At 48.4% G+C, this 26,367-nt stretch overlaps 1 protein-coding gene across 8 annotated transcripts in view; it reads right to left on the reverse strand.

Moving 5' to 3' along the window:
- Positions 1–26,367, reverse strand: part of mbnl2 (muscleblind-like splicing regulator 2) — a 39,073-nt gene that overhangs the window by 1,407 nt on the left and 11,299 nt on the right. For 2 of the 8 annotated variants that reach the window (XM_079296687.1, XM_079296686.1), the window contains exons 3-7: positions 10,536–10,700; positions 9,774–9,989; positions 8,501–8,761; positions 4,921–5,068; positions 3,928–3,963 (exon numbers count right to left, since the gene is read on the reverse strand). In XM_079296687.1, coding sequence (XP_079152813.1) covers positions 3,928–3,963; positions 4,921–5,068; positions 8,501–8,761; positions 9,774–9,989; positions 10,536–10,700 — 826 coding nt within the window. Of the gene's footprint in view, positions 1–2,715; positions 2,811–3,927; positions 3,964–4,920; positions 5,069–8,500; positions 8,762–9,773; positions 9,990–10,535; positions 10,701–26,367 lie in introns of all 8 variants that reach the window. The other 6 variants (XM_079296692.1, XM_079296689.1, XM_079296688.1 and 3 more) reach the window with 6 other exon arrangements.

Genomic DNA, 26,367 nt, shown 5'->3' on the forward strand with positions numbered 1-26,367 from the left:
CCGTTGACACGATTTCTCGCTCCGCTTCGATTTGTCTGGAGAAAGTAAACCCAGGAAGGAGATCTGCCGACTCAACGAGGCCACGTCTTTGTTTGTGCAGGAGGGCGTTGAACAGTGCTCTCTTAGAGGATGAGTTGTGGTCACTCCACCTGCCTTGTGCTTCATGCAGATCAGAGGAAAAGCTGCTAATTATCTGCAAATAGCATTTGACTCAGGTCTGGTCACCTCTCTCTGTAGGAGATACAGACTGATCCAACACAACAGAGCGAGAGAGAGAGAGAGAGAGAGAGAGAGAGAGAAAAGAGGGGAGATTGTCTGTGGCGGCGTGGTGCTTGTTGATGTACAATAGACAGAAGCCACTGGTCACATCGCAGAAGGTCACCACAGATGGAGAGCACGTGATGTGCTCGGGCTGCTCCACGGCGGCAAAATAGAAAAAGAAACACGACTGGGCGGGATCGAGCACGTACAGGACGGCACACCCCACCCGTCTGGTACCGCAGGGGGGTGAAAACGAACACCGATGGGTCCTACTTTGCAGCAGCAGCGTGTTGCAGCCTGGCAGAGGATGAGAGTTGGATCGTTAAATAAGATCAAGTGTGCGTTACAGAATCATGGAGGGGGTTTGAACTACACACAGTCATTTCAGATTGTTATTCTAATTGCATCGGATCGAAGTGACCTCGTGCGTTCACTTCAATAAATGTGATGAGGAATATGACACAGGGAGACGAGAGACTGAACCCTGGTCCTCATGCTGACGAGCTGCTCAACGCAACAATCTCTAATTCTGTTAATTATAACAAGGTATCGTCCCATCAGTTCAGCAGGCTGTAGCCCGTGAGGTGTGTGATGTAATGCCACGTTCAGGCAGTAGAGGGCGCTGCACGTTCACGAGCCCAGCACTGTTGGTTAATACCAGCTGGAGCATGGAACGACGTGATTGGTTCCCGCTTGTCATGTCACACTGACAGCTCAGACGCTGATGAGTTGACCAGACTCTGAACCTCTCAGCGTCTGCAACATCCTGCCCCTCCATGCATGTGTATTGCTCACTATTTAGCATCAGCACGCCTTCGTTTAGCAGCGGATACGACAGGTACATGAGGATTGATATCCCCGCGACCATTTTATTCTCCTCCTGCTGTCAGAATTGTCTTGAAGAAGCAACACAATTAAGAAGAGACTCCAATGGGGGTTCCTGACCCGCTGGGTTTTGGCACTGAGAGGTTTTTTGTAACAGTGAGGTCATAATCCTGGTGTTTGTCCTGAAAAGAGATGACTAGTAAACGAGGCGTGTAGGGTATGTGTCCGAGCTGGAGGGATCTTTATGCAGGGCGGAGGGAGGGAGGGGTGGGGCAGACGGAGACAAGACAGCGGGGGGCTGACGTCATTGTTTCTTCGGCTCCTTGTCCCACATGCATCTTTAAAGAGCAGCTCTGCTTCCTGCTGCTACTGCTGCTGCATGCCAATTACAGGAAGAGACAGTGACTCGCAGGAAGTGCACACACTGGCGGCCTATGAGGGGCAATAAAGCACAACGTAATGGAGCCGCATCTCTGGTTGATGATCAAATGGGCATCACGAAGAAATGATTAATGTTCCTTTTTTTTTTTTGGTCCTGTGGTTTTTGATTCAGCTTCCGTTCCTCTTTATTTTTTCATTCCAGATGGAACACAGGAACTGTGTCTAAAGGTGTTCACTCTCGTATCTTAAATATATTCTCTCGTTCGTTGACGCAGAGCGAAAATAAGACCAAGTAGTGAGAAGAAGTGGAAGAAGAAGAGAAGGTAAAATCAGGACACTGGTCGCTACAACTAGTCAGTAATAACGATAACAACGTGAACATGACGTGATTGTTTCCCTCTTATGTTACATTTCTACCTGTGGAACACGAGTCTGTTCATCTGCGTGTTACCAGCAAATGAGTACCAGCTGCAAGAGGCCAGACTGCACGCATTGTGCTGAAATTTCCTGGGTTAAAAATGGGGCACACATGCGTCACTCTGGCATTCAAACCTGGCCCCGGCTTCCCTGGCTCCTGCTGACTCGCGGCAACAGGCGAGCCGCCGATCAGGAGGCCATTTTTAGACGGCTTCTGCGGTCATTTGTCCCTGACAAGGGCCCGTAACTGTTTCCTCGCGTGATTTATCCTCCCCTTTGTCCCGCGACCAGGAAAAGTTAAAAAGGTGAAAGCGGGCTGGCCGCAAACAGGGAAAAAATAAAAACAACATGGCAGCTGTAGGTGCTGCAGAAAGGGCCTGTGTGTGTGTTTGCTTGAATGTGGTGTGTGTGTGTGTGTGTTTGCATAGCACACAAGCGGTACGGATGACGCCCCCTATTGCGGATGGAGAGGCTTCTTTGACAACAACAAGAGAAGTGGAAAATAAAACTTAAAAACAGAACATGCAAAAACAAAAACCAGGAAGTAAGTGCAACACAACACAACTACTACTTTGCAAATGTGGGAGCTCTGAAGAAGTGCCTGTTGGGAGCACCTAAATGTGGCCGTGGCTCAGGTACCCCCTCCGCTTTAAATCGTGTGGAAAATACCCACTCGGGCTCTCGTGCCAGTGAGGCCGGATGGATGTGGAGGAGGGGCTGGGCTGGATGTGGGCTGAGGCTCAGCTGCAGGTCATTGCAGCTCCCTATTAGAAGGCAGTACTTATTCAGAGCTCCAGGGACTGATGAAAGAAAGCTTTAAAAGGAGCAAACCTGATTGGCTGGTGCTGTTGCTGCGTAGGGGACACTTGTGGCAGGAGCTGTTGCTGCAGAGACAGTAGCAGGCGTAGCACTGTACATCATTGGGACTTTGTTTTGAGGGTGGGAAGGTGAGAGGAGGAGGAGGAGGAGGAATGGGGCAGAGGGGGAGGAAGTGGTAGCAATGGACACAGGTGGGTGGAGCGTTATGGGAACCGTGGCAACAGATGCGATGCGTGCGTGTCGACGGTAGCGTTTGTTGTTGTTGTTGTTGGGAGTGGTTGATGGTGAGGGACGTTAACAGAGAGCCAGCAAGCCATCGTTAGGGCAGATGGCATGCAACCATTCACAATGCAAAGCAAGGAGGACAGAAAGAAAGAAAGGAAGAAAGAAAAAGAGAGCGAGGGAGGAAAACAAAACAAAACAAACAAGAGGAGAGAAGCTGATTACAATCACAAGTAAGGAAATGTATACGGAAAATCAGCTTGCTGCTTTTCCCAGAGAAGTTGAACGCCACGAGACACCGATTACAAAGAATCAATGACGTTTCGAGGGGATGGGAATTCTGTTTTCCTTCATTTATTTGTATTCATGTGGGCTGACAAGAGGAGCAGCAGGAGGACGGCAAACACCCATGCGGCTACGTCAGCGCTGATACATCGTATTAATAATATGTTTAAAATCATTACTCCGAGTCATAACTTTTCCATTTATTAATGTGGGACCGGCCGATTAGCCAACTGGGACTTTTTGTCATTCCCATCCCCTTTTAGCAGAGACAAAACGCTGCAGCGACGTGGCTGAAATAACTTCTCTGGGAAACTGATTTCAATTTCCTGATCAACACAGCACAGCAAACAGACAGTGGCTATCCTACAGCGTGAGAACAGATCAGGCTGATATTGTCATCATAACACAAACAGTCATTAGCGAGTAAGTCAGCAGGGAAACAAGGACTAGTTCAGGTGATACAGAATGGACATAAAACGGTGTTTCACATCATATCTCAGCATGAAGAAGTTTGATGACAATCTCCTAGAGCGCATTTTAAAATGGCATCACCGCCACAGGAGGTGATGTGGTGACCTTTTGTCTCACCTGCAAGGGCTGCAGATATTGCCCGCTCTTCCCACTCCAACCCCAACCTCCCTCTCTTGTACATCAAACACTGTGTGTGTGTGTGTGTGTGTGTGTGTGTGTGAGAGCAAAGGGAAGGTCAGGACCTACCAAGACTGCTAGCAGGAGTCATGCACAAGACTGACCCTGTTGTGTCCATGCAGAGAAAGACAGAGAGAGGGGAGGGAGAATGGGGGGGGGGGGGGGGGGGAGGAAGAAAATAAAAGGGTTAATTGAGAGGGAGGAGAAACAACAAGGTTAGACAAGACAAAAACAAAGAAAAAAAAAGCTCGGAGACGTCACTCGGCTTCAGATGCTACTGCTACAGCCTGTTATCAATGCAGTTAACAGGAGCAAGCAGAGGAGTTCCCTGATCCAGTTGTGGCATTAGTGAGAAACGTACTGTCTGTATAAAGCGGCAGCTCAACATGGAGCAAATTTATATACTGGAGCTTATGAAATCCAAGTTTAACATGTTGCAAAGCTGGACCAATGAGATTATCATTACAGAAAACAGGGATTCGCCAACACGACTTTGACCCAGGGCTACTTCCCACACACAGATACAGAGGCAGGCAGGGAGGGATGAGGGGCTGTCGGGCATCTCACACCAACGGGGGGGGGGAAACCAAATACAGAGCAGGTAAAAAGAAGAGTGAGGGATGGGAGGCTCATCCTCATGACTCAGCGTGGCTACAGGCTGCCGCATTAGCTGCAGCTAACTCGTTTAGCGCGTGACCCCGAGGGGGGCTTAAGCTACTGTTGACGGAGAGCGCTTTTTGTTTGAGGGCGGAAGAACTGAAGAGGAATAAGGGCGCAGACTTGAATTGGTTTGGGAATATTGAAACAGAATGTCTTTTTTAAAAATGGCTTTTGTTTTTCCGATATCGATGTTACACTGAAGAGGTTTGCGTTTGCACAAAATTCCAAGTCATTCCCTTTAAAAGGCTCATCATTCAGTTACAGAGCCTTTGTGTTGCAAACAACCAGGCCTGTTGAGCTCTATCCTTGGCTGTTACAGTTGAGAGAGGTGTGCTAATACGTCACATCGTGTGTGTTGCTCTGAACAAAGCTTGGGGGGGGGGGGGGGGGGGGGGCTCTTACCTGTGGGAAAGAAAGTGGGCTGCTGCAGCTGTGCGTTGGCCAGCGCCTGCTGGTAGTGCAAAACACTGTGGTTGAACAGGGAGCCGTTGCTCTTCTCAAGTGCTTGTCTCTTTGGTAGGGGCTGGTGGAGGACGCCGTGGGGGAACGCCTGTCTCACACACACACACACACACACACACAACAGAAGCACAGCAGATTTGATCCGTGCGCTCTCACAAGTCAACACTGATATTTGTGAATCTGTTATTTCTCTATGCACAGCACAACAAGGCAACAATGGAAACTTACTGTAACTATCACAAGGACAATGAGAAACTACAAGGCAATCAACAACACATCAAAGGAAAAAGGAATGATTTTTAACATTACGTTGTAGTTTGATAAATGTACAGTACAATCTAGAAGTGTCTTACAGGCTTTCACAAAAACAAAAGAGCCAACTTAAATGTTGTGAGTGGCTACAGTACAATTAAAGAAGCTACATGCAAAGCAAAAGGTGAAAGGTCAAAGTACCAGGTCTACAGTTGCCTCGAGGGGTCGCTTCATTGCTTTGGCAGTCGACTGAGTCTTTAATTAGCAGGCAGCGAGCACATGATGGCAGTGGGCCAATGGGGTTCAAGCGTATTAACATACAGGTAACAGCAAGCAGAGGTGCGTCATGGGGGACAGCATTGCATTGTGGATAGGTGAGAAGGAAAAAAACAAAAATAATCTGAATGCAAGTACCGGTATACCACATACAAAACAATAGGCATGCACATAAACAAAAAAATGTTTTGTTTACTTTAGAGAAACATTGCTACTTTCTTTGAATTAGTACAGAAGCAAAAGAGCGTCGACATTAACCTTTGGTTAAAAAAGCAAGATTCTGAGATGTATTTCAAAACTACTGGGAAAGCATTTGGTCGTAAAGTAAACTTGTTTTTAAAATATATAAATATATATGTCTACGCAAGAAGACAATGCAGGAAACACACTTCATGTGAGATCTGAACACAGGTTCTCTACACTCCTACACACACCATCATTACAGTGCTCCTGGAGGTGGTTTTGGGCCTGATAATTGTATAAAAACACCCACAACAGATTGGGATGTGAGCCCCTCAAGTACTGGTCACATCGGTGTGGGCAGGTTTTGAACGACAGAGAAACACTATTGGTAGCGGGAGGCTGCTGAGAAGCTGGCAGCTACAATAAGTAGTGCTGAAGTACTCTAACAATCGCATCCTTTCCTGTGGTGGCGTTCACATCTCGTGGCTTGAAATAAGTGACAAATCCTCAGACTACAATCCGCATCAGGAGCGCACGTGGCTTTGTTAGTGTGACCAATGAGCCGGTCGTTCAATCACAGAATGTGGAGCTCTGTTTATTCTGACATTCCTCCGAAAAACAAATGAAAAGAACTAGAAGTCGACTTATTGCCTTTGAGAGGGGGGGGGGGGGGGGGAAGATGACATGGATGTGATGAGCACAGCAGTTTCAGGGGTCCATGCACAAGCCTCTTGCTTCATTTATGTTGGATTTTCTAATAGTATATGACGACATATATATATATATATACATATATATATATATATATATATCTCGACAAGGCATTGCTGAGGTGCTATAGTGTCAATCCCTGTGGTTAGTTCAGGTGGGCGATGGTCTGTCGAAGTGACATGAAAAGCAGAGATGACTGCATTCGACAGCGTGGCAAGCAGCACATCATGTGGCACAGCACAACAGCATGTCAATAATAGGCTCTTCTTACTCTAACTGTATCAGTTAATGTGTAACCTTATCTACAGTACACTGAGGCTTATTTGCTTCAGATATAAAAATGAAAAAAGTGAATTATGGATAATGATATTACTTATTTATACAGGTTTTATGGGGCCTCTGCTTCAATAAAAGCGCTTCAGCTTAGGCTAAGGGCGAAAAGAAAATTGGATGAAAGGTGCTGACTCAACAAGTCATTGTCCTAAGGTTAACCTTGCCCTCCTCTTACACAGCTTGTAACTGCTGATGGCGAATTGGGTCATAAAATTGATAAACTGGGGCATATGAGGGAGACAGGAGGAGTATGAAGCATTGATTGTAAGGAGAATGCACAGGGCAGACAAACTAAATCTTCCTGTTTGAGAAGCATTGTGTACCTGACTGGTTGTTGAGCTACGGTGCTCAATGTGCCTTTAAGAAAACGCCGGGTCATCGTCAGGTTATAGTGCCGTGGGCTCTGATATTTATGCCTGTTTCAATTCCTTCTGGTTCTTCCTGCTCCCGTGCAGCTGCCGCAAAAAAAAAAATGCACAAACGAAACTGACCTGGGCTCACGGTCGACCGGCTCGACGGTCCACACCGTGGACTTATGGAGAGGAAGGGCAAAGAGAGCAGGCAGCGATGGAGCCAGCCAATGAAAGAGGTATGTGCAACGCGTATTAAAAAAGAAAGAAAAGAATGCATGCCCATGCCATGGAGGGGGGGGGGGGGGGGGGTGGGGGGGGGGGGGGGGGGGAGTCAGCAGCACACTGGCGCAGTACAAGGTGTGCGAGTGCAGCAGCCAAAGGACCATTGAAAAGAAGCCACTCAGAGCCGGGGGGGGCGGCACAGACAAGACACTCTGACAAACCCATCCCGCTGTCTGTCTGCTTGCCTGCATCTCCATCCGTCTGTCTGTCTCTTCCAACTAAAGGCGGAAGAGGCTAAAACCCCCCCCCCCCCCCCCGTGAGGCTACATCCTCATCCATCCCCGATTCAATTTACACTGATCTGCAGAGAGCCACACTTATCATTGAGAGCGTGGGGGGGGGTTGGGGGTGAGCCAGCACATTGTCTCTGTATGAACCAAGGGCATTGGAATATAAAAGCGGGCTGCGGTGAGATAACAACAGATTGTTCTTGCGGCATTATTCTGATGCATTTAGGTCTCACTAAACCCTGTTTATTCTATACAACGGCCTCACTTTTGGGACGGCTGTTGTTGGTGAATCGTGCGCTGGAGTCCACTAGAATAAGGTGTGTTTTTTTTCCCCGTACAGTAATAAAGCAGCGCTCCACATTTCATGTTGCATGCGTTTACATGCGTGCCAGGATGATTTGTAGTAATGTGTGTGTTTAGCGAGCTTTCATGTGGTTGCGCGTGTTGTAATTGGTATAGTTGATCGACTGAGATCAGCAGAAACCAACACAGCAGCGGCGTGTCGTGTCGGGCTGCGTTCGATCGGCTAACAGCTACAGTATGTAATCCTGGAGGTACAGCAACCTGTGCTTCGGCCCATAACCCCTGGGCTAATATAAATGTTATTAGTACTGTATATATTCTGTTTTCTTCCTCTTCCACAACCATAAAACCTCCAATAATAACTTGTTTATTTGTTGCCGCCATGGGTATCACAATGAAAGGCTAAGCTCTTGTCAGAAGGTTCAAGGTAAACTGTATATATAAAACAGCATTATTGTCTCATCCAGACCTTATAAGTTCCTGCTCTGTAAGTACTCAAAGCAACCAGGAACCTCGGGGGCTTTGTTCTGTTGCTATAAGGACATGTGTGTGTGTGTGTAGGGTACAGTAGGGTGCGCTGTAGTGCTGTGCTCTCACCATGGCTGCAGCCGTGGCGGCGGCTTGCGCTGCCACGGCTGTCTGGTTGGCCTGGTGCTGGGCGGCCTTAATCTTGGCCTGCAGGTGGGCCGGCGGGTGGAAGTACTTGCACTTCTCGCGGGAGCAGCGGCTCTTGATGTAGTCCATGCAGACGGTGACGGTGTTGTCGCTGGTGTCGATCATGGGGCTGTCGCTCGGGTGGGCGAAGCGGCAGTCGGTCTCCCCGCGAGCGCAGCTGCCCCGCTGGAACTCACGGCAAACCTGAGAGCCCCACACACACACACACACACACACACACAGATGTGGGCATGCAAAAGGAGAAAACAGAGACACGCAAACCGTGAGCCTTCAGAACAAGAAAGAATATTCAACAGCGTAATACAATGCATCCAATTCAATTCATTCCCTGTCATCCTCCAACTAGCACAGTCACTCGGGCAGCCATCAAAATCTGGACGACGACATTTGATTTTTTTCTCATCCCTTCTTTTTCTCTCTCGCGCACGGAATCTGAAAGTTTTACTTGATTTTGCTGCACCAGAATTAAAAGTCGCGGCAATCTGGGATCTGCTTATAACTTGCACCCTGGGACCCGGGACACATCGTCACATGCAAAGCACACACATTATGCAAACACACACACACACACACACATATGCTAGGCACGTGTGGGCGTGTGCGTGTGTCTCACAGGGATACTGTTTCATTAGAGCTAACTTCATTCAGTTGCTAAGTGATAGCACTCCGGGAGAAAAACACATAGAGGCACACACCGACGCATCACCTCTGGGTCTGATGGAGATTATTGTTTATCTTTAAAAATGTAGTGAAAAACAACACTCCTCGATCAGCGAGCTATTCTCACTCAGTGTTGTTTGCCAGCGGGCAGATGGAGGTTGCTGAAGTTGTGGTAAATGTCCCGGTCTAAATGTGGCTGTCTAGCAAGTACCAGTTAGTGTTGAGCCATTTCCAATTTAACTTACTACAATCTCCTTTTTCTCTGTGTCATGTTTCTGAATTATTTCTGCGAGGGATAACACAATCAGCTGCTCTTGAGCTGGAGGATAACGCGGAGGTGAAGAACTATCGCGTGAGGAGGCTGATCGTGCTCTTCGGATGAAACGTGGCTCGATGTCTATGGAGTGAGCCTTTTCATTGCATCTCTTTCACACCCATAACCCCAGTAGGGCGGGACCATGAATACACTTTGCGACCTCAGAGACAACATTCGGTACGATTGGCCGTCGTGCTCGACCGTGATTGGGTGGGTCACCTCCAGCTTGTCGGTGCGCAGCAGTTTCTGGTTGGAGGAGGAGCAGCCGGTCACGGAGATGGGCGGGCTGCCGGGGACGATGCAGGGGGCGTTGGACATGATGTCGGCGGGCACCAGGCCCATGCTGTGGGACATGCTGTGGGACATGGGAGTCAGGTACGATGTGTAGCTCAAACCGCCACCGGAGCCAAGGGCCTGGCTGACTGGAAACGTCTGCTGTGCACACAGAGAAAGGCAGTTTAGCAACACTTACCCGAGCAGCGCCTCTTTTAGAGATATGCTGCTCTACAGCAGGGAGTGGAGGGTGAAAGGCAGAAAGCGGAAGTCAGAGGAAAGAGGCGCGAGAGACAAATGAACGGAGGGCGCAGCGGTGCAGAGTGGTGGGTGAGGGAGATGACAGGTAGAGAGGGGAATCGGCTTCAGAGGAAACAAAAAGATGGAAGGGAGAGGGAAGCCACGGCAGAAACAAGAGGAGGCTTGTTGTTTTTTTAACCTCTATGTATTCTGGGAAGAGTTTGCTGAGCAAGCGTGTTCTCTTTCAGCTGCACCCAGCGTTGCATTAGATGCAGTTAAACACGTTCACACCTGGCAGCTGCCCAGCCACAGTCTACCGCTGACTGCAGAGCAGCTCCCAGAGAGGAGCTGAGCAGTGTGCTCACAAAGCATTGTCTTTGTAGCCTTAGCTGTAATCTGAAAACAGGGTAATGTGAGAGTAAATATCACAGGAAAGTTATGGAAAGAGATTTGTACTGATGCACTGACCACGGGTTGCATGGTGGTGCCGGGGATCATGAACTGCATCTGCTGAGCCAACATGGCGGCCGCTGTCTTCTGCTGGATCAGGTTGTTTCGCCCGTTGATCTCCAGCTGGGTCTTCAGGTGAGCGGGCGGGTGGAGGTATTTGCAGTTCTCTCGCGTGCAACGGCCCTGAGCGGGGCGACAACGTGGATGGGAGGGAGACGGGGAGGGAGAGAGGGGGAGACAAACAAGGTCATTAGCGGTTTCCCGGAAAAACTTCCAGGCCTCTGATCAACGGAACGAGCTGAAGAGCTACGTTTTGATCATAAAACAGGTTGTGCGTCCGCCCCAGGACGTGGCTTTTGTGGGCAGTGATTTGGACACACACTCCAAACCACCGGGCGCTTGAAGGCAGCATGCATATTCATACTCGGAGAGCGTGAAACGAACAACATGTTTGTGCTCATCCACTGGGTGCAGCAGGTAGCTCTCAGCTCAGCAGTAGAAATATTGTTATGACAGACGATAAGCAGTTTCTGAATCGCTTGTTAATTCTGGCAGGTCTTGGCCCTGCACCTCGGACACACGAGCCAACATCCAGTGCACACAAATGAAGGAAGGTGGACAACGGCCAGTTCTGACTCTACCTAACTCGCCGTCACGACCAAATCTCTGCGGCTTTTTTGATGCACAGGTCAATCCGGTATCCTCTGCGGAAATGCAAATGCGGGTTTGGCAGGGTCAGGCTTACGGATACCCTGGTGGATGAAGGCAATTAAAGTGTCAGCCCAGAGGCTAATGGCAAACACAATAATCCAATATGGATCGTCACTGCGGTGCTTATTGCGAAGGCGAGTGGGTGGACGGGAGCAGCGAGGGTCAGCAGGGAGCAACAAAGTGAAGGGTAGAACGCAGTGGTGGGAAAAGAGACTGTTGGGCAGACAGAAAGTAAAGGTGAGGTAGAGGAGCGGTGGAAAGGATGTGGGCCCGAGTGGAGTGATAGGAATTAGCCCAGAGGGGGGAGAGAGGGGGGTGTCACCAGAACTGAACTTGTCATTTCATAAAAACGCGTTCAGCTAGTAGTACGTCCAAAGACGAGGAAGCTGCGTTCCGCTAACGCTGTGCAGCAAGAATCCATAAGATCACACAATATGTTTGTACTATTCTTAGGAAAGCACATATCTGGAACACATCCCCAGGGTTGAGATGCAAATGCATAAAAGCATGATATGGATTCTTACTGTTCCCTCAAAGGCTTGAGAGAGCGAGAGTGGCGCTCGCTGTACTGCGGGCATTTGAAGTAGCACCCTGTTCAAGTCTGTATAGCAACACGGAGCGGACTGTGTTTCTACATGAGGCGGGCAGGCAGAGAAGAACTTTTAATCAAGCCTGTGCTCCCGGTGTAAATAACAAATAATCTTCAGGTCTCATCAAAGGAAGAGAAATATTAAACCCGGCTCTCCTGTTCTTCCTCACAGATAGACACCTCACGGAGCATCGAACGCACTTCAGCTGATCTGAAGCTACCACAAAGGACATAAAGGAGGTCTGCAGACACTACAGGCGTGTTTCTAATGATTGTTTTCGCAGTAATAAACACACAGAGATATGAACTACGGTCTTTTGCTTCGCTGTGTGTGTGTAACAGATAACAGGTTTGACATTCACAGAGACGCCCTGCTGCAGCTCTGTAACGACGAGAGTCACGTGTGAGACGGGACCGGCCTCCACTGATGCCCTCCCATCGGTTCACACGCACAGAATCACACCTGCCCACACATATACATACCAACTCGCACGATCACGACACGCGGCGCCCACACACCCACACACACACACACACACACACACAGTTCTAAGCCCTGTCCAGACCAGAGGAACAGCACTGAACCCCGCAACCAAAAAATCTTTCTGCATCCACAAGAGGGAGAGAATGCGTAGGCAGGTGTAACAGTGCGTGTGTGTGTGTGTGTGTGCAGGGGAAACTGTGTGGGCGGGTGTGTGACTGTGTGTGTGTGAGAGAGGAGCTGGTGCTGAAGCTGAGCTCTGGACAGCATCCCAAACCGAGTCTGCAGGGAAGCGCAGCGTCGCCCAGCAGAGACCACATACACGGGCGGACACGGAATGAATTCGCTCCGCACCGCCGCCGCACCGCTCACTTTGTCATTTATTCCCCCTATTGCTCCACGTTCAGTTCATCCGTAACCTGTGAGTGACAGATGCTGTTCGCTCCTCATTATTCCCCGTTTGAAGCGATGAGGTGAATGGCGGCGGAGTGTTTGGGGACGTGCGAGCCTTGGACCCGTAACGAACCTTCTCCTTTCATTCCGTCAAACTTTTGTTTGAAAGCTCCTTTTTTCCCCTTCACTGATGTATCATGAGCATTGTGCCAGGTCTTTGCATGAATTAGGTTCGGTCCTTCTTCGCTCTTCCTTTTTTTTGCTGTCTAGTTTGGAGGTGGAAGAAGCAAATAAACGCACCTTCGCCGGGGCTGTCATGGCAATGGCATTTCCGACACTATTTTAAAAATACATTTTAAAAACGTAGAGAGAATTCAGTGCAGCGTTCAATTATTCCTACATTCATTATTTGCAGTTAATTGAAATACCTCTAAAGTCCACATACAGTATGTGCGGACTGATGAAGAACAACTATATATGCATCTCTCCCATATCTGCAATGCTCCTGGAGGCAGGAATATTGACACATGCACATTAAAAGGTGAAATATGACACCGGAAGTCTGGTTCTAATGCTCTGAAATAAGATTTTACAGCATTTTATCTCCAGTGTGATCATTGCGAGGTTAAGAGGAGTATGCCCTTCACGGTACGACCTGTGTGAACCTGACTTGTAGCATGTAAAAGTGTCACATTCTGTCTTTTACTCGCCTTGGCTCCTGGAAGTCTCCGGGCCTCTCAATGAAAAGGATATGGATTTGCTATAAATACGGTTAAAGCACATCAAAATGGCTGATACCCTTTGGGGGAAATGTTAGAACATTTGGTTTGCGCACAAAAAGAGGAGGATTTCCGCTGCGTTGTGACCGGAGATATGAGGTCAGGTAGTCCGAGGCTATATATTCGGGGGGGGGGGCTAACCCACTCCTGGAGAAGACAACCTGGCATTTGCAGCTGTCATCGAGGACCAATGCTGATAAAAAAACGCACGCCTCCACACACGTATTACGGCGCATTCATTAAACCCGGGGAGGTGTTCATTTATTGGTTCTGTGCACAGCAGTTAAAAAGCTCTCACCCACGTCACGTCTCTCTGATTAGCTCCGGGTCAGGGTGGAAATCTAACATCTGCGTTACGGCAAAAGTGATTCTGGGCTTTAATAAAACACGGGAGGGGCCAATTTTCAAGAACTGCACATCAGAGAAGGTCCGGGCTTGCAGTTCGAGAGGACGCTTCCCTGCCACGCTTGGGGATTCTAAGCACATAAGATGAGGTAAGCTTTGTCTGAAGGCAGCGCTGCATCACATATCAAAAAAAAGAAGAAGAATGACGATGACGGTGCTGAAACAGCGGAGTGCGCGGCTGGTTTTTAGACCTTTATCTCTTTGAGAGGGTGGCAGACACACACACACACACACACACACACACACACACACACACTGTGCCTTCTGTCTAAGCCACCCACTCGGAGCCGAGCAGAAATCCATTCATCACGGGCATTGCCTCCGAGCAGCCGTCTATGAAAAGGATCTTTGAAAAGCACCAAGGCACCTCTGTGATGCACGCACCCGGTGCCGAGACGCAGCTACACGGTGAAATGACACCTCTCGGGGGGGGGGGGGGGGGCGCTCTCACATGGTGGGCTGCACCCCGCTGCCCTCCGTGCGTATAGAAACGCGGTGAGCTTTTTGGGGTACAGTAATACCCGCTTTGATTCAGATTGGGCAATTATCTCCTTGCGTCGCAGTGAAAAGGCGACCGAACAATGAGGGACAGATCAAAGATAAATGACTTTCACTTGAAATAGATGCTCTGTCCATGAGACGTCACTGCTGGCACGCTCCTCAAATCCCCACAGTCATCGGCAACAAGGCCGATTTTTCAGTAAAAATGACATTCCTGAGCTGTTTATCCTTGTTGTCATGAAGTTCCTTCAGCATTCCACTGATCCACCAACTCAGACAAGGGCACACAATGTTCAGTTGACCAACCTTTAGCAGAGGGACAGAGAAAAACAAGGCGAACTTTCACCACAGTAAACACACTGGCATGAGAACACCCCCCCCCCCCCCCCAATCCATCCAAACCCAGTGACAGAGCGCTGAGGAGGGCTCAACATCTCTCCTGCCCAAACACAACATAACTGTCGCGCTGCAACGCTCCGGCTATGGCAACGAAGCAGACAGAAAAACACGCCTTGCGACATTCCCCCTCTGACCGCGCACATTCTGAACCGCCCGTGACCCACTTCTTTGTACTTCTCACTCGGCCCATGTCTGGACGGAGCAGACGACATCGCCAGAATGAATATGTGCACAATGTAAACCAGACCAGAGTATCTCTGGCACCCTGTGAGGGCCTAATGAAGGGCTGATGCAGCTGTGATATTCCCCTTAAAGGAAGGCAAATCTGACAGAACGTCATTCAAATGCATTTTTACCACAATTTTGAAAATAAACACCTGAAAAACATAATTCGCGCCCCATAATATAACACATTTAAAGGGACCACCGGCCCGAATGACTGGGCTTCACGCTGCCAGGACAGAGATTATATAGAACTATGTGGTGTCCTTGATAACTATGATCTGACTCAGCATGTGACAGGACCCACCCACAACAAGGGGCACACTCTGGACCTAATCATCACCAAAGGTGTAAACATTTCCAAGGTTGCTGTGACTGATGTTGCACTCTCTGATCATTTCTGTGTTTTCTTTGAGAGTGCAATCTCCTTGCACACAAATGTCCAAACCAAGGTTGTGACAAAGCGTTACATCTCTGAAAACACCAGTGAACTATTTATTCAGAAGTTCTCCTCCACACCAGCCCTCTCTTGCCTCTCAGTCAATGAGCTTGTAGATGGCTTCAATTTTAAAGTTAAAAATATTATTGATGCCATTGCACCCACTAAAGTGAAGGTTGTCTCGGGTAAGCAAAGATCTCCTTGGAGAAATGCTACGCTGGTCAAAATAGAGAAACGAGAGTGTCGGAAAGCTGAGCGCAGGTGGCGAAAAACTAATCTCCAGGTTCACTGTGACATCTATAAAGAGAGACTTCGCAATTATAATTTGGAACTTAGAAATGCAAGGCAGTCATTCTTCTCTGACATCATAACCAAAAACAAGAACAATACACGCGCCTTATTTGCAACCGTCGACAGGCTAACAAACCCTCCAGTGTCGGTAGCTGCTGAGCTCCAATCCACCTGGGCATGCAATCAATTTGCCTCCTTTTTTACTGACAAAATTCAGAAAATTAGACAAGCAGTCAGTGCCTCCACACCAACCACAGGATATGTGTTGTCCCGATCTCTGAATAACATCCATTCAAATATCATGACACAATTTCACTCAATCGACCGTAGAAGCCTAGAAGACATTATACAACATCTGAAGTCATCCTCCTGCTGCTTGGATATTCTACCAACACACTTTTTCAAAAATATTTCAAACTGCATGACCACTGATCTCTTACATATTGTAAACACATCCCTTCTCTCAGGTGTCTTCCCACAAGCCCTAAAAACAGCAGTTATTAAACCGCTCCTAAAGAAGGCTAGTTTAGACTCCGCAACGATGAAAAATTATAGGCCAATATCAAACCTCCCATTTTTAAGTAAAATAATTGAAAAAGCGGTTTTCCAACAGCTGACCAACTTCTTGGCCGTAAATAACTGCTTTGATGTTTTCCAGTCAGGCTTTCGACAGCACCACAGCACTGAAACTGCTCTTGTTAAGGTTTTCAACGACATCCACTTAAACATAGACAATGGCAGAAGTTCAGTCTTAGTGTTACTGGATCTCAGTGCTGCATTCGACACGGTCGACCATGCCATACTCCTAGAAAGACTAAACATCTGGGTGGGACTCTCTGGCACAGCACTTAACTGGTTTGAATCCTACTTGAAGGACAGAGAATACTTTGTGTCTGTAGCTGATTACACATCAGAGCTGACTAAAATGACATGTGGTGTTCCCCAAGGTTCAATACTGGGGCCTCTTCTGTTCAACATCTACATGCTTCCACTAGCTCAGATTATGGAACGCAACAAAGTGTGTTATCATAACTATGCAGACGACACACAAATCTACATAACGATGTCACCAGGGGACTATAATCCCATACAAGGGCTGGGTAACTGCATTGAACAAATAAACATCTGGATGTGCCAGCATTTTCTTCAATTAAACAAAGATAAAACAGAAGTAATTGTTTTTGGTACCAATGACGAACAATTGAAAATCACCGCTCAGCTTCAGTCACTGATGTTAAAACCCACAAACCAAGCCAGAAATCTAGGTGTAGTTATGGATTCAGACCTCAACCTGAACAGCCATATCAAGACAATTACAAAATCAGCCTACTATCACCTGAAGAATATATCAAGGATTAGAGGACTTATGTCTCAACAGGATTTGGAAAAACTTGTCCACGCATTTATCTTCAGCAGACTGGACTACTGTAACGGTGTGTTTACAGGTCTCTGTAAAAAGTCCGTCAGAAAGCTGCAGCTGATTCAGAACGCTGCAGCTCGAGTCCTCACTAAGACCAGGAGGGTGGATCATATCACCCCAGTTCTGATGTCTTTGCACTGGCTTCCTGTCCAACAAAGAATTGACTTTAAAATCCTACTGTTGGTTTACAAAGCACTGAATGGTTTAGGGCCAAAATACATCTCTGATCTGCTGCTGCCTTACGAACCATCCCGACCCCTCAGGTCGTCTGGGACCGGTCTACTATCTGTTCCCAGAGTCAGAACTAAACATGGAGAAGCAGCGTTCAGTTTTGCTGCTCCACATATCTGGAACAAAGTCCCAGAAAGCTGCAGGTCTGCTGAGACCCTCAGCTCATTTAAATCAAGATTGAAGACTTTTCTGTTTGCTGCTGCCTTTAATTGAACCACATTCAATTAATATATTAATCAATTTCCTGCATTTCTGCATTTTACTATTGCATTTTATTTCTTACACTGTTCTTAATTGCTGTTAAATCTCCTTTTCGCCTTATGTTTTGATGCTTTTAATGGTTTTAAAAGGACTGCACAATATATCGCCATTTCCTCCGGGACCCAGTTCGTGCAAGGCGTACACTATAAAACGCAGATCGGCAGAGATCTTTTCCTGACGTGGTTTGTGTGCGAGTAATTGCAGAATTGCGGCAGTGTATGGTTGATTGCGTGCAGCGTAATGTCTCAGGGAGACATGTGAAAATTACCTTATCAAGACATCAAGTCTCCGGACACCAGGATTGTGGGTAGCGTCCAGTGAAAAAACATGATATCTCTGCTTAGAGTATCCTCGACGGAGTTTCTGTACGAGAGCGCAAATCTTGAGTTAACCGATGAATCGTTGATAACGGGCGAAGTTTAAAAGAAAGTAGCAGAGGACAGGTCCAGAGCAGAGGCCTTGGCTACTTCAATTATTGTTTCAATGTATGTTTTAAATCTCCTCTACTTTTTATGACTGAATTTGATTTCTTACACTGTTTCTTTAATTGTTTTTAAATCTCCTTTTCTTTTGCCTTATGTTTTGATGCTTTTAATGGTTTTATGTGAAGCACTTTGAATTACCTTGTTGTTGAAATGTGCTATACAAATAAACTTGCCTTGCCTTGCCTTGCCTTGCCATCTTCGTTGCCCCCCCCCTCCTTCTTCAGCCTTTGAATGGCCGGCGTGATGACTGTTGTGTGTCTGTGGGTGGCACAGACACAGAGGGCCAGTCTTCCACCCCCTCTGCAGAATAGCGCTTCAGCTGTGGGCCCCCCCCCCCCTCCGTTCACCACTGTACCATTTGCATTTTTGCCCTCAATGGGCGCTCTATCCTCGCGGCCCGCTGGAGACAGAGAGCGGCTGCCTATAGGCCGACGGAGGGGCCGTAAACGTCCTCGTAAAGGCGACGTTAGATCACGTCCCTGTGGCTCCTGTCGGCCCTGAACAGAGGAAGCTAGCGCTCCTGTCCTGGTGCCTCGCCATCATGAGCCGTCGCTTTTCTTTCCCTCATCAACGCTCAAAACCAGAGAAACAATATCGATGAATTATTGTGCTGAATATCCGACAGAGAAACTGCAGCAAAGTCTTCCTCCTCGCGCTGAGAAGGACAATCGGATCAACGGGAGGAGGCCCGCTTTGACAAACTGACACTAATTTGTCTGACATGAAGCCTGTGATATGTGTAATCCCCTTAGAGCACAGTCGAAGAACCTGTTGTATCTCCACTGACCAGAGGAGGTGGGTGGGGGTGGGGGTGGGGGGCATTGTCTCTCTCCTCGTATCGCTTTCTTGTCTCTCTCCCTTAATGCCTTGTCCTCGCAGCGCCGCGTTCACACCCCGCCTTGAATGCTATGTCGATAAATACGCGTGGCTCGTGCTCATCCTTTGGCCGCCCGCTCTGTTATAATATTCATATAATACACATATAATATTCATATTCGTGGCTATAAATACCCCGAATAAGAGCATTTCTTGGCTCGCGGACGACTTCCTGGAACCGATCCTGGAATGATCGGTTCCAGGAAGTTATGCCTCGAAACTGGCTTGTCCATTTTCCAACAAGCAACCCCCCCCCCCCTCTTTGCTTTCTCACAGTCGGCCTTCTTCTAGTGCATCAATGAAAACAACAGTTGTTCCTTTCGGTCATAATGTCTTTCTTTCTCTCCTTTGCTCCGTAAGAGTTTTGTTTTCCAGGGGCAGGAACCGCTGGTTATGGGTCAGCCTATAACAGTTCACAAGGAGACCACTCTTGTGAAAGCCCCCCAGCTATAAGACACCAACAGGATAGAAGCACAAGAAGCAGACCCAGTGATCCTAGCGGCCGGTAAAGCAGCGAGCCTCTGGATGCACATGGACAGGGCTTCCCTTCATCCTCAAACACAGAGAACGCTCCCTCTTAAGGATCCTGTTTTGTTTTTTGGGGGCTCTAATGGATCCGTTTGGACTAATGGACCCGTTTGAAGCGGCGAGGCTCCAGGACACCGGGAACCACTGAGGATCCATTATGAAATGACAGCCAAAAAGCTTTCTGCTTACATTTGGGCTGGTAATGGAGAACGTGAATCGATCGGCGAACGGTGGCTAAGAACAAGTCATTTAAATGGAAAACTGGAGAGGAAACCCAGCTGATTACATATATCCTGATCAGGTGTTTGTGGCCTGGCTTGCAGACTGCAGAACAATTCGTGATAATGTGAGTGAATGCAAACAAGAAAACTCCCTCAGCGCAAAGGGCAGAGGCCGGGGCGGTTCAGAAACAACAGCCACACACACACACACACACGTAAGACTGTGTTGACTCAGCAGTAATTAAGTGCCTTTGTTTCACCAGCGTGTAATCCCACAGATGGAGGAGCAGTGCTGCCGCTGCTGAGATTACCCAAGGAGAGCGAGAGAGAGAGAGAGAGAGAGAGAGAGAGAGAGAGAGAGAGAGAGGGAGAGAGGGAGAGAGAGAGAGAGAGGGGGTGAAAATCACATGCTAGTGTTGACGCCGGCATCGGTTCGCTCACTGAGGGCTAAGAAAGCTTCTCTGGAGCTGTGACAGCTGTGCGTCTATACTCAAAAATGTTTTACAGTGAGTGTGACACTTAAGGCGGCGTTATACGTGGCTGATTGAAAGAAAAGGGAAGATGATAGCAGCAGATTTAGACTTCTTCGCAACACAACCGCGATTCAAAAGACGCAGTAAAGTTTACAGCGATCAATTGAGAGGACGCTCTAAAAAGCCTTTTTCTGTATTCAGCGCTGAGTGGATTTTCTGTACTAAAGTGCCCACATCTCCTGCAGGGTAGAGACTATACTCCTTTAAGAGCAGTGGGTCCCTGCGGCTAATCCAGCTTGAGGCTGGAGCCCTGCTTCAGTTAATCTGATCATCTGTGACCTGCTGAGACATGAAACCCACCTAGAGCTCCTCTAATCTGCACACACACACATACAGGGACACGTAGCTGGCAGGTACGCACGTAATCGCGCCGTCCGAAGTGTCCCACTCTCCCACAAATGCACACTCCTACGAACACACACCCACAAGAAGGGCTGGGCTATGACAATGCCACCTCTCGGTCTCGTCACGGAGAAAAGACGGAGGCCTTAGCCTGCTTTTCGACAAGCTGCCGTTTCCTTATGCTCGGAAGACGGATCTCGTCGGCTCCGCGCCGATATGACAGCCGTCTGTAACTTCAACCAGCCGCGCTCGTGGGAGATTTGGCAGAAATAGGCTACATGATGTTGGCGGCCTAGTTCGGGGAGAACTGTGCCACGGCCCCGAGAGGAAGCAGCAGTAAGCCAGTGGGCCTCGTTTTCATTTCCTAATTTCACATTTGCTCACAGATACCTCAATTTCAATCACTCCCCGGCGATCAAAACCGCCGCTTCTCTGCAACGCTCGAAGAACAACACAAACCCACTACAAATGCCAATGAGGGGAATTATACAAACAATGCCAGAAAGTTTAAAATAAAGAGGCTAGCCTACATCTTCTTTCTCCGCTGACACTATCGACCGCGTGTCAGAGCGCGTTGAGGAGTTGTGTAAATCCATAACACAGATAAAGGAGGATAATGAGATGGAAGGGAGAGAGCAGATCTATTCATCAAAGCCTCTTTCTAACACACTCAGCAGTGAGGGCCCGAAACGTCGGATGGCTGCTTACTCTCCAGTTTGGAGATTAAAGCTTTGGTTGCTTGCTGACAAAAAAAAAAGAACAGTCGAGCGGTACATCATTCATGTCACAGAGGTACCGGAGAGCGTGAGAATTTAGAAGCGCACTCGTCTTCCTGCTTTAAATCTTCTTTGGGGTGTAATGCCTCACAGTAATTCGTAGCTCTCTGCACATCACGACCGGAGTCATACCGTCTTGTCCTGCAAAAACCTGGTGATAAAAGGGGAAATAACAAGTGCACAAATGTCTTGTGCAACCCGAGGGGAATAAGGTGCGGCATCGCCGGGATCGGCATGTTGTTTGTGATGATGAGGCCTCTGAGGATGCCCTCTCTCTGAGGAGCCTCTGAGCCTCTTGTGGCGGTGGTGAAAACAGTCCTCATAAGGCGGAGAACACTGAGGCAGAGGGGCTTGGTTAAAGTAATAAGTGCCCTTTGGTCAAAGAGATCAATAAACCAGGGTCTGTGAGCTGCAGGCTGTGCTTTATCTCAGACCGTCAGACGCAGGTAAACACATTGATCATTACACCCGACGCTCTTCCTTTCATGGACGCCACACACACAGGCACCACTTTTCCTCCCCTCTCATCCTCCTGTCCCTCCCTCATTCCCTCACCCACCATGGGTTCACCCTACACTGTGACGGTGCGCGCTGCCAATTAGCGTCCCCCACCTGTCGCTGCAGGCATCTGCTGGGTGTGAAATTGGCCATCTCACTTTCGACCATGAACTTTGCATGCCCCCCCCCCTCACTGCCCAGACACACACACACACACAGGCACAGGTATGCTGCTGTGACCTGAGGTTGACCTTTATGGTATGGCCACCCTGTGTGGCAGGGGAAAGGGAGACGGGTGTGATACGAATGATACCGATAGCTTAGACCGGGTATTAAAAGACGATCCCTGCTGAGAATAGCACACATTATCGTGCGTGTTTTGGGGCATCGAGAGATTCTGAAGCTTTGACAGCTTGTGTTTCTATTCTCTGCGCTGACGTCACCGCGTTCCCGGATCTCAGAAATAAACGTGGGTGTGTACGCTGTTGTTCCCTGTGACAACAAAAACTATGATTTCTGCTTAAATGATCGACGTCGAGTTCATCCTGGTCCTGCGTCAATAAAGCCTCATTCAAGAACCATTCAAATCTGAATTAGCAGAGTGTTTATTGGTATGAAGACCTTCACAACAATACCTCGCCCCTCAGCTCGTTAGATTGGCATCGAATGAATTGTCGACTGTAACTGCAGCGGCAGAATTGTTTTTGGGGTAATCAGCCGTTTTTTCAGACTACCTGCATTATTTCATCACTCTGACTCCATCTAATGAGTAGATGATTGCCTCTTCATGATGTGGACGGTGAGGGCTCAGATTAGAATTTGAAGTAAGCGTGCGGGGAAGAAAGCACCAGCTTCTTAAGTGCTAGTTTGGAGGTTGTGTTTCGCAAGAAAGTTCCAATGTTAATGCGGAGTCCTTCAGTCTCTCTAGATTTGGGTGAAAAAACAATCAAAAGCAGGTATTGTTTGACTGGAGAAGTCTCGATGATACTCGGTAGCCGTAACTAAGACCCGAGTCAGAACGAGAACGCTTCTCGGAGAAGGAATGAGTTCATACACGGCTCATGTCAATCACTGTCAGTGCCGTTCGTACTCCTCACTGTAAGGATTTAGATGCTGACATAGCAGCATATAGGCCGAGACATTTTCTGTGCTGACACGTCTTCACGTGGGATCGGGGATGTCCCGCTGAGGTGGGTTTGACACAGGCTAATAGTCACTCAGACAAAGAAGTGGAGGGCCCCTAAAGATTGCATTTCTGTTGCCTCATTAATCGAGCCAATTAAGAAGATCTCTGTCTCATTATGAAGGCGTGCCCCTGGGAGACAGCTGGGCCCGCCTGTCTTACTGTTTGTAGCTCCAGGCGTGTGTGTGTGTGTGTGTGTGTGTGTGCGTGTGTGTGCGTGTGTGAGCTGGGGGTGACTGGGTGTGAATTGTAGAGCATCTTGAGCTCGGTGTCTTTGCAAGTGTAATTTTGTATAATCAGAGGAGATTTCAAAAGGAGCCAGGTGGGAGGAGTCAACACATTTCGTGAAGCAGTGATACATTGCTATGTGTAATACGGGCCACAGCAGAACGCCATATGGGTCTGTACTGTACACCGGCAACACGAGGAACACAGGACCTAGCGGTAGGGATCTTCTCATGAAAACTAATATACATATGGAATAGAATCATGTACGGCAGGATACAAAGCGGAGAAATAAATGCCACCTTTAGAAGAAGTTCGATTAGTTCAACCCGAGTCTGTCTGATGAGGGATGATGAAACTGCGCGTCGATAATTAATGAGGCCGATACTAAAGGTCGAGCCTCCCGCCTGCCTTCAGCTTTACTGCGGAGGTTCGCTCACAACGGCGCCGGCTACTGCAGCAGTGAGGAGAGTCTGAGTCCAGCCGGGTTGGAAATTACCAAATGTGAGGATGGCATTGATTCCGCAGCACTGATTTAAGTTTATTTATTTAGACGCAGAGAATCTAGCTCTTTATCAGCACTGTGGGCAGCAGAGAGAGAGAGAGATGGAAAGACAGAGGATGACTCAGAGATGGTGGGTGGATTGAGATCAGGTGAGACACTGGTACAGCAGATGGGCAGATTTTCAGTCTCTCCATCATGTTTCAGGTGGCTCACCGGGTGACGAACACCTACTATTCAAATCGACATGCCCGACAGCAGTGGCGTACATTTTCTGTTTTGAAGAGAAGACACAACTCCAGTATATGATATAACAAAGGCTGTGTATGAGCAGAGTGGTGGAGAAAGAGCAGACTGATATTATGTAACTAACCCCATGACTTGCAGTCCCTTTGGTGTCATTATCATTATATATATATATATCAATATTCTAACTGCACTTTCGCAGCATGTCTGGAATATTCCTGCTTGATTTGAGACACAAAGCTGCCATCACATGTTCCACTACCCGACTATTCTCAGTTGTTTGTTTCTGTGTCGTATTTTTAGTGTGGCTGCCCACATAAAAGGGCAAAAATGTCCACCAAAGATTCCTGTTGCCAAAAAAATGAAAAACTGTAAACCAGCAGAACCAAACGCAGGTCTGCGCGAATTATTTTAGTGCTTCCGCGAAAGAAAATAGTCCTGTGTCCACAGCAACTGACTGCTATTCATAGCAGCGGCCCAAAAATAACAGCCCTTAAAGTGCCGTGATTGACCAATCAGAATTGAGTATTCAACGAAAGTCCTTTCAAGAATGACATGTAATGTATGAATATTCGGAGAATCCATTTCTGCAGCTGGAGCCGGAGGGAGACGGAGAAACTTGGGGATCAGGCAGACACACACACACACACACACACACACACACACACACACACACGGGTCAGAGTAGTGGCCCAACTAAAATGCCAACATGTACTCTCCAATATCAGCTCCTCTGGCTAACTGGACCTGGGTCAAGGGACTCCAACAGGAAGCTGATCTGATGTCCTCCTCCCTCCCTCTTACCCCGTCCTATCTTTGGAACTTTGTTTTCGGGGAGGTGGGGGGAATCGCACGTATCAAATTTTATTTGGCATGGGTTTGCACGGGGAAGACAGGGAAGTGTGCGCGCATGTGTCTGTGTAGGAAGAGGCCCCGTTAAAGGGGTCTCTTGGGGCTCATCAGAGCGCCGCGTCCGCTGCAGCCCCCCCCCGGCGTTAAGCCCAAGTCAGTGCCTCATTGTGTCTGTGTGAATGACCCTCGGGGGGGAACACAGACTCCCGCTGTGCCGCGAGCATTCCCCTCCACATGTTTGCTCTGCCCAGGGTGTGGCCCAGTTCGAGAGGATTACGCTGAGGAATGCGGCCGAGCCCATCTTTTAAAACAAGAGCGGAGGAGGAGGAGGGGGGCGGAGGGGGAGGCCATGGGCATAAAGTTCATGTTCACTAAGGCTTCTGAGGATTCCCCCCCTCCCCCCAAAAAAATGCAAACGCAATAAGCCCAGAGGGAGTCTCTAAACATTAAGCTGTCGTAGGTTCTCTTGGAGCTCTTGGAGTTCTCTTGGAGTGAGGCACACCGCTTAGAGTCCGGGACACAGATGAGAAAATTGCCCCACACACCTGAAAGTACCTCGCTATTGCTTCTCCTGCTTCGCCCCCCCCCCCCCTCGCAGACTATTGGAGTTCAGTCAGGCGTGGAGGTCACCTGGTAAAATCTGCTACAGAGAGAAAGAGTGGGGGAGAGAATCTGAGCAGACCACCTTATCAGACATCTGGGCCGCTGGCTCAAACTAAATAATTACACTGTATGCATAATTGACAAATCTTAATCCCAATCTCACTGTGAGCTGCTTATTATCTGCTTTATCGCACGCGCGTGTTGTGTCACATTCGTGCATTGACAAGCACGTCAAACGCACAAGCGGCGTGGAGGTGAGCGGCCTTTTAGAGCGCCGGGAGGAAACACAACGCAGACTTTTAAATCACCTACATGTATGGGAGTCTGTTTGAACATCTACTGTCTGTATTCTAACAAGACATTGTGCGTGGCAGCCACCACACCTGTCTCTGTCTGCACGTCTCCTAATTCAAAAAGGTAAAGCGGAGATGAACCTCAAGTGATATGGATTTTAAAGAGAAAGATCTTCACGTCACGTCTCAAAGGAACGGTACCCGGCGAGCCGCTTCGCGTGGACCAAAACAACCGCGGATGCAGCTGTAGTCGGACAGAGATGAAGCGGCTCGTCCTATTTCGGGAGATGACAAATGTAGCACGGAGAGACTATTTCTAAAGCCCACAGTGTCGAGCAGGAGGACAAAAAATTCCCCAGACGTGACGCCATAGAAGTGCTGAGAGCGGCGGAGTCGGGAAGCTGCGAGCTTTCTGATCCGAGGAAGCAGGAATGACTCCTCATCGTCATTCGTCCCATGCGAAGCACACTGACAGAAAAATGCCGCGTGACTTCCCGATCAGAAACCTGAAAGGCCCGGTTGTTCTCCAGGTCTCATCAATAAGGACGGACGCTCACACGGGGGG

This window comes from Melanostigma gelatinosum, assembly GCF_949748355.1.
Source record: "Melanostigma gelatinosum genome assembly, chromosome: 24".
In the NCBI taxonomy this organism is placed as follows: Eukaryota; Metazoa; Chordata; class Actinopteri; order Perciformes; family Zoarcidae; genus Melanostigma; species Melanostigma gelatinosum.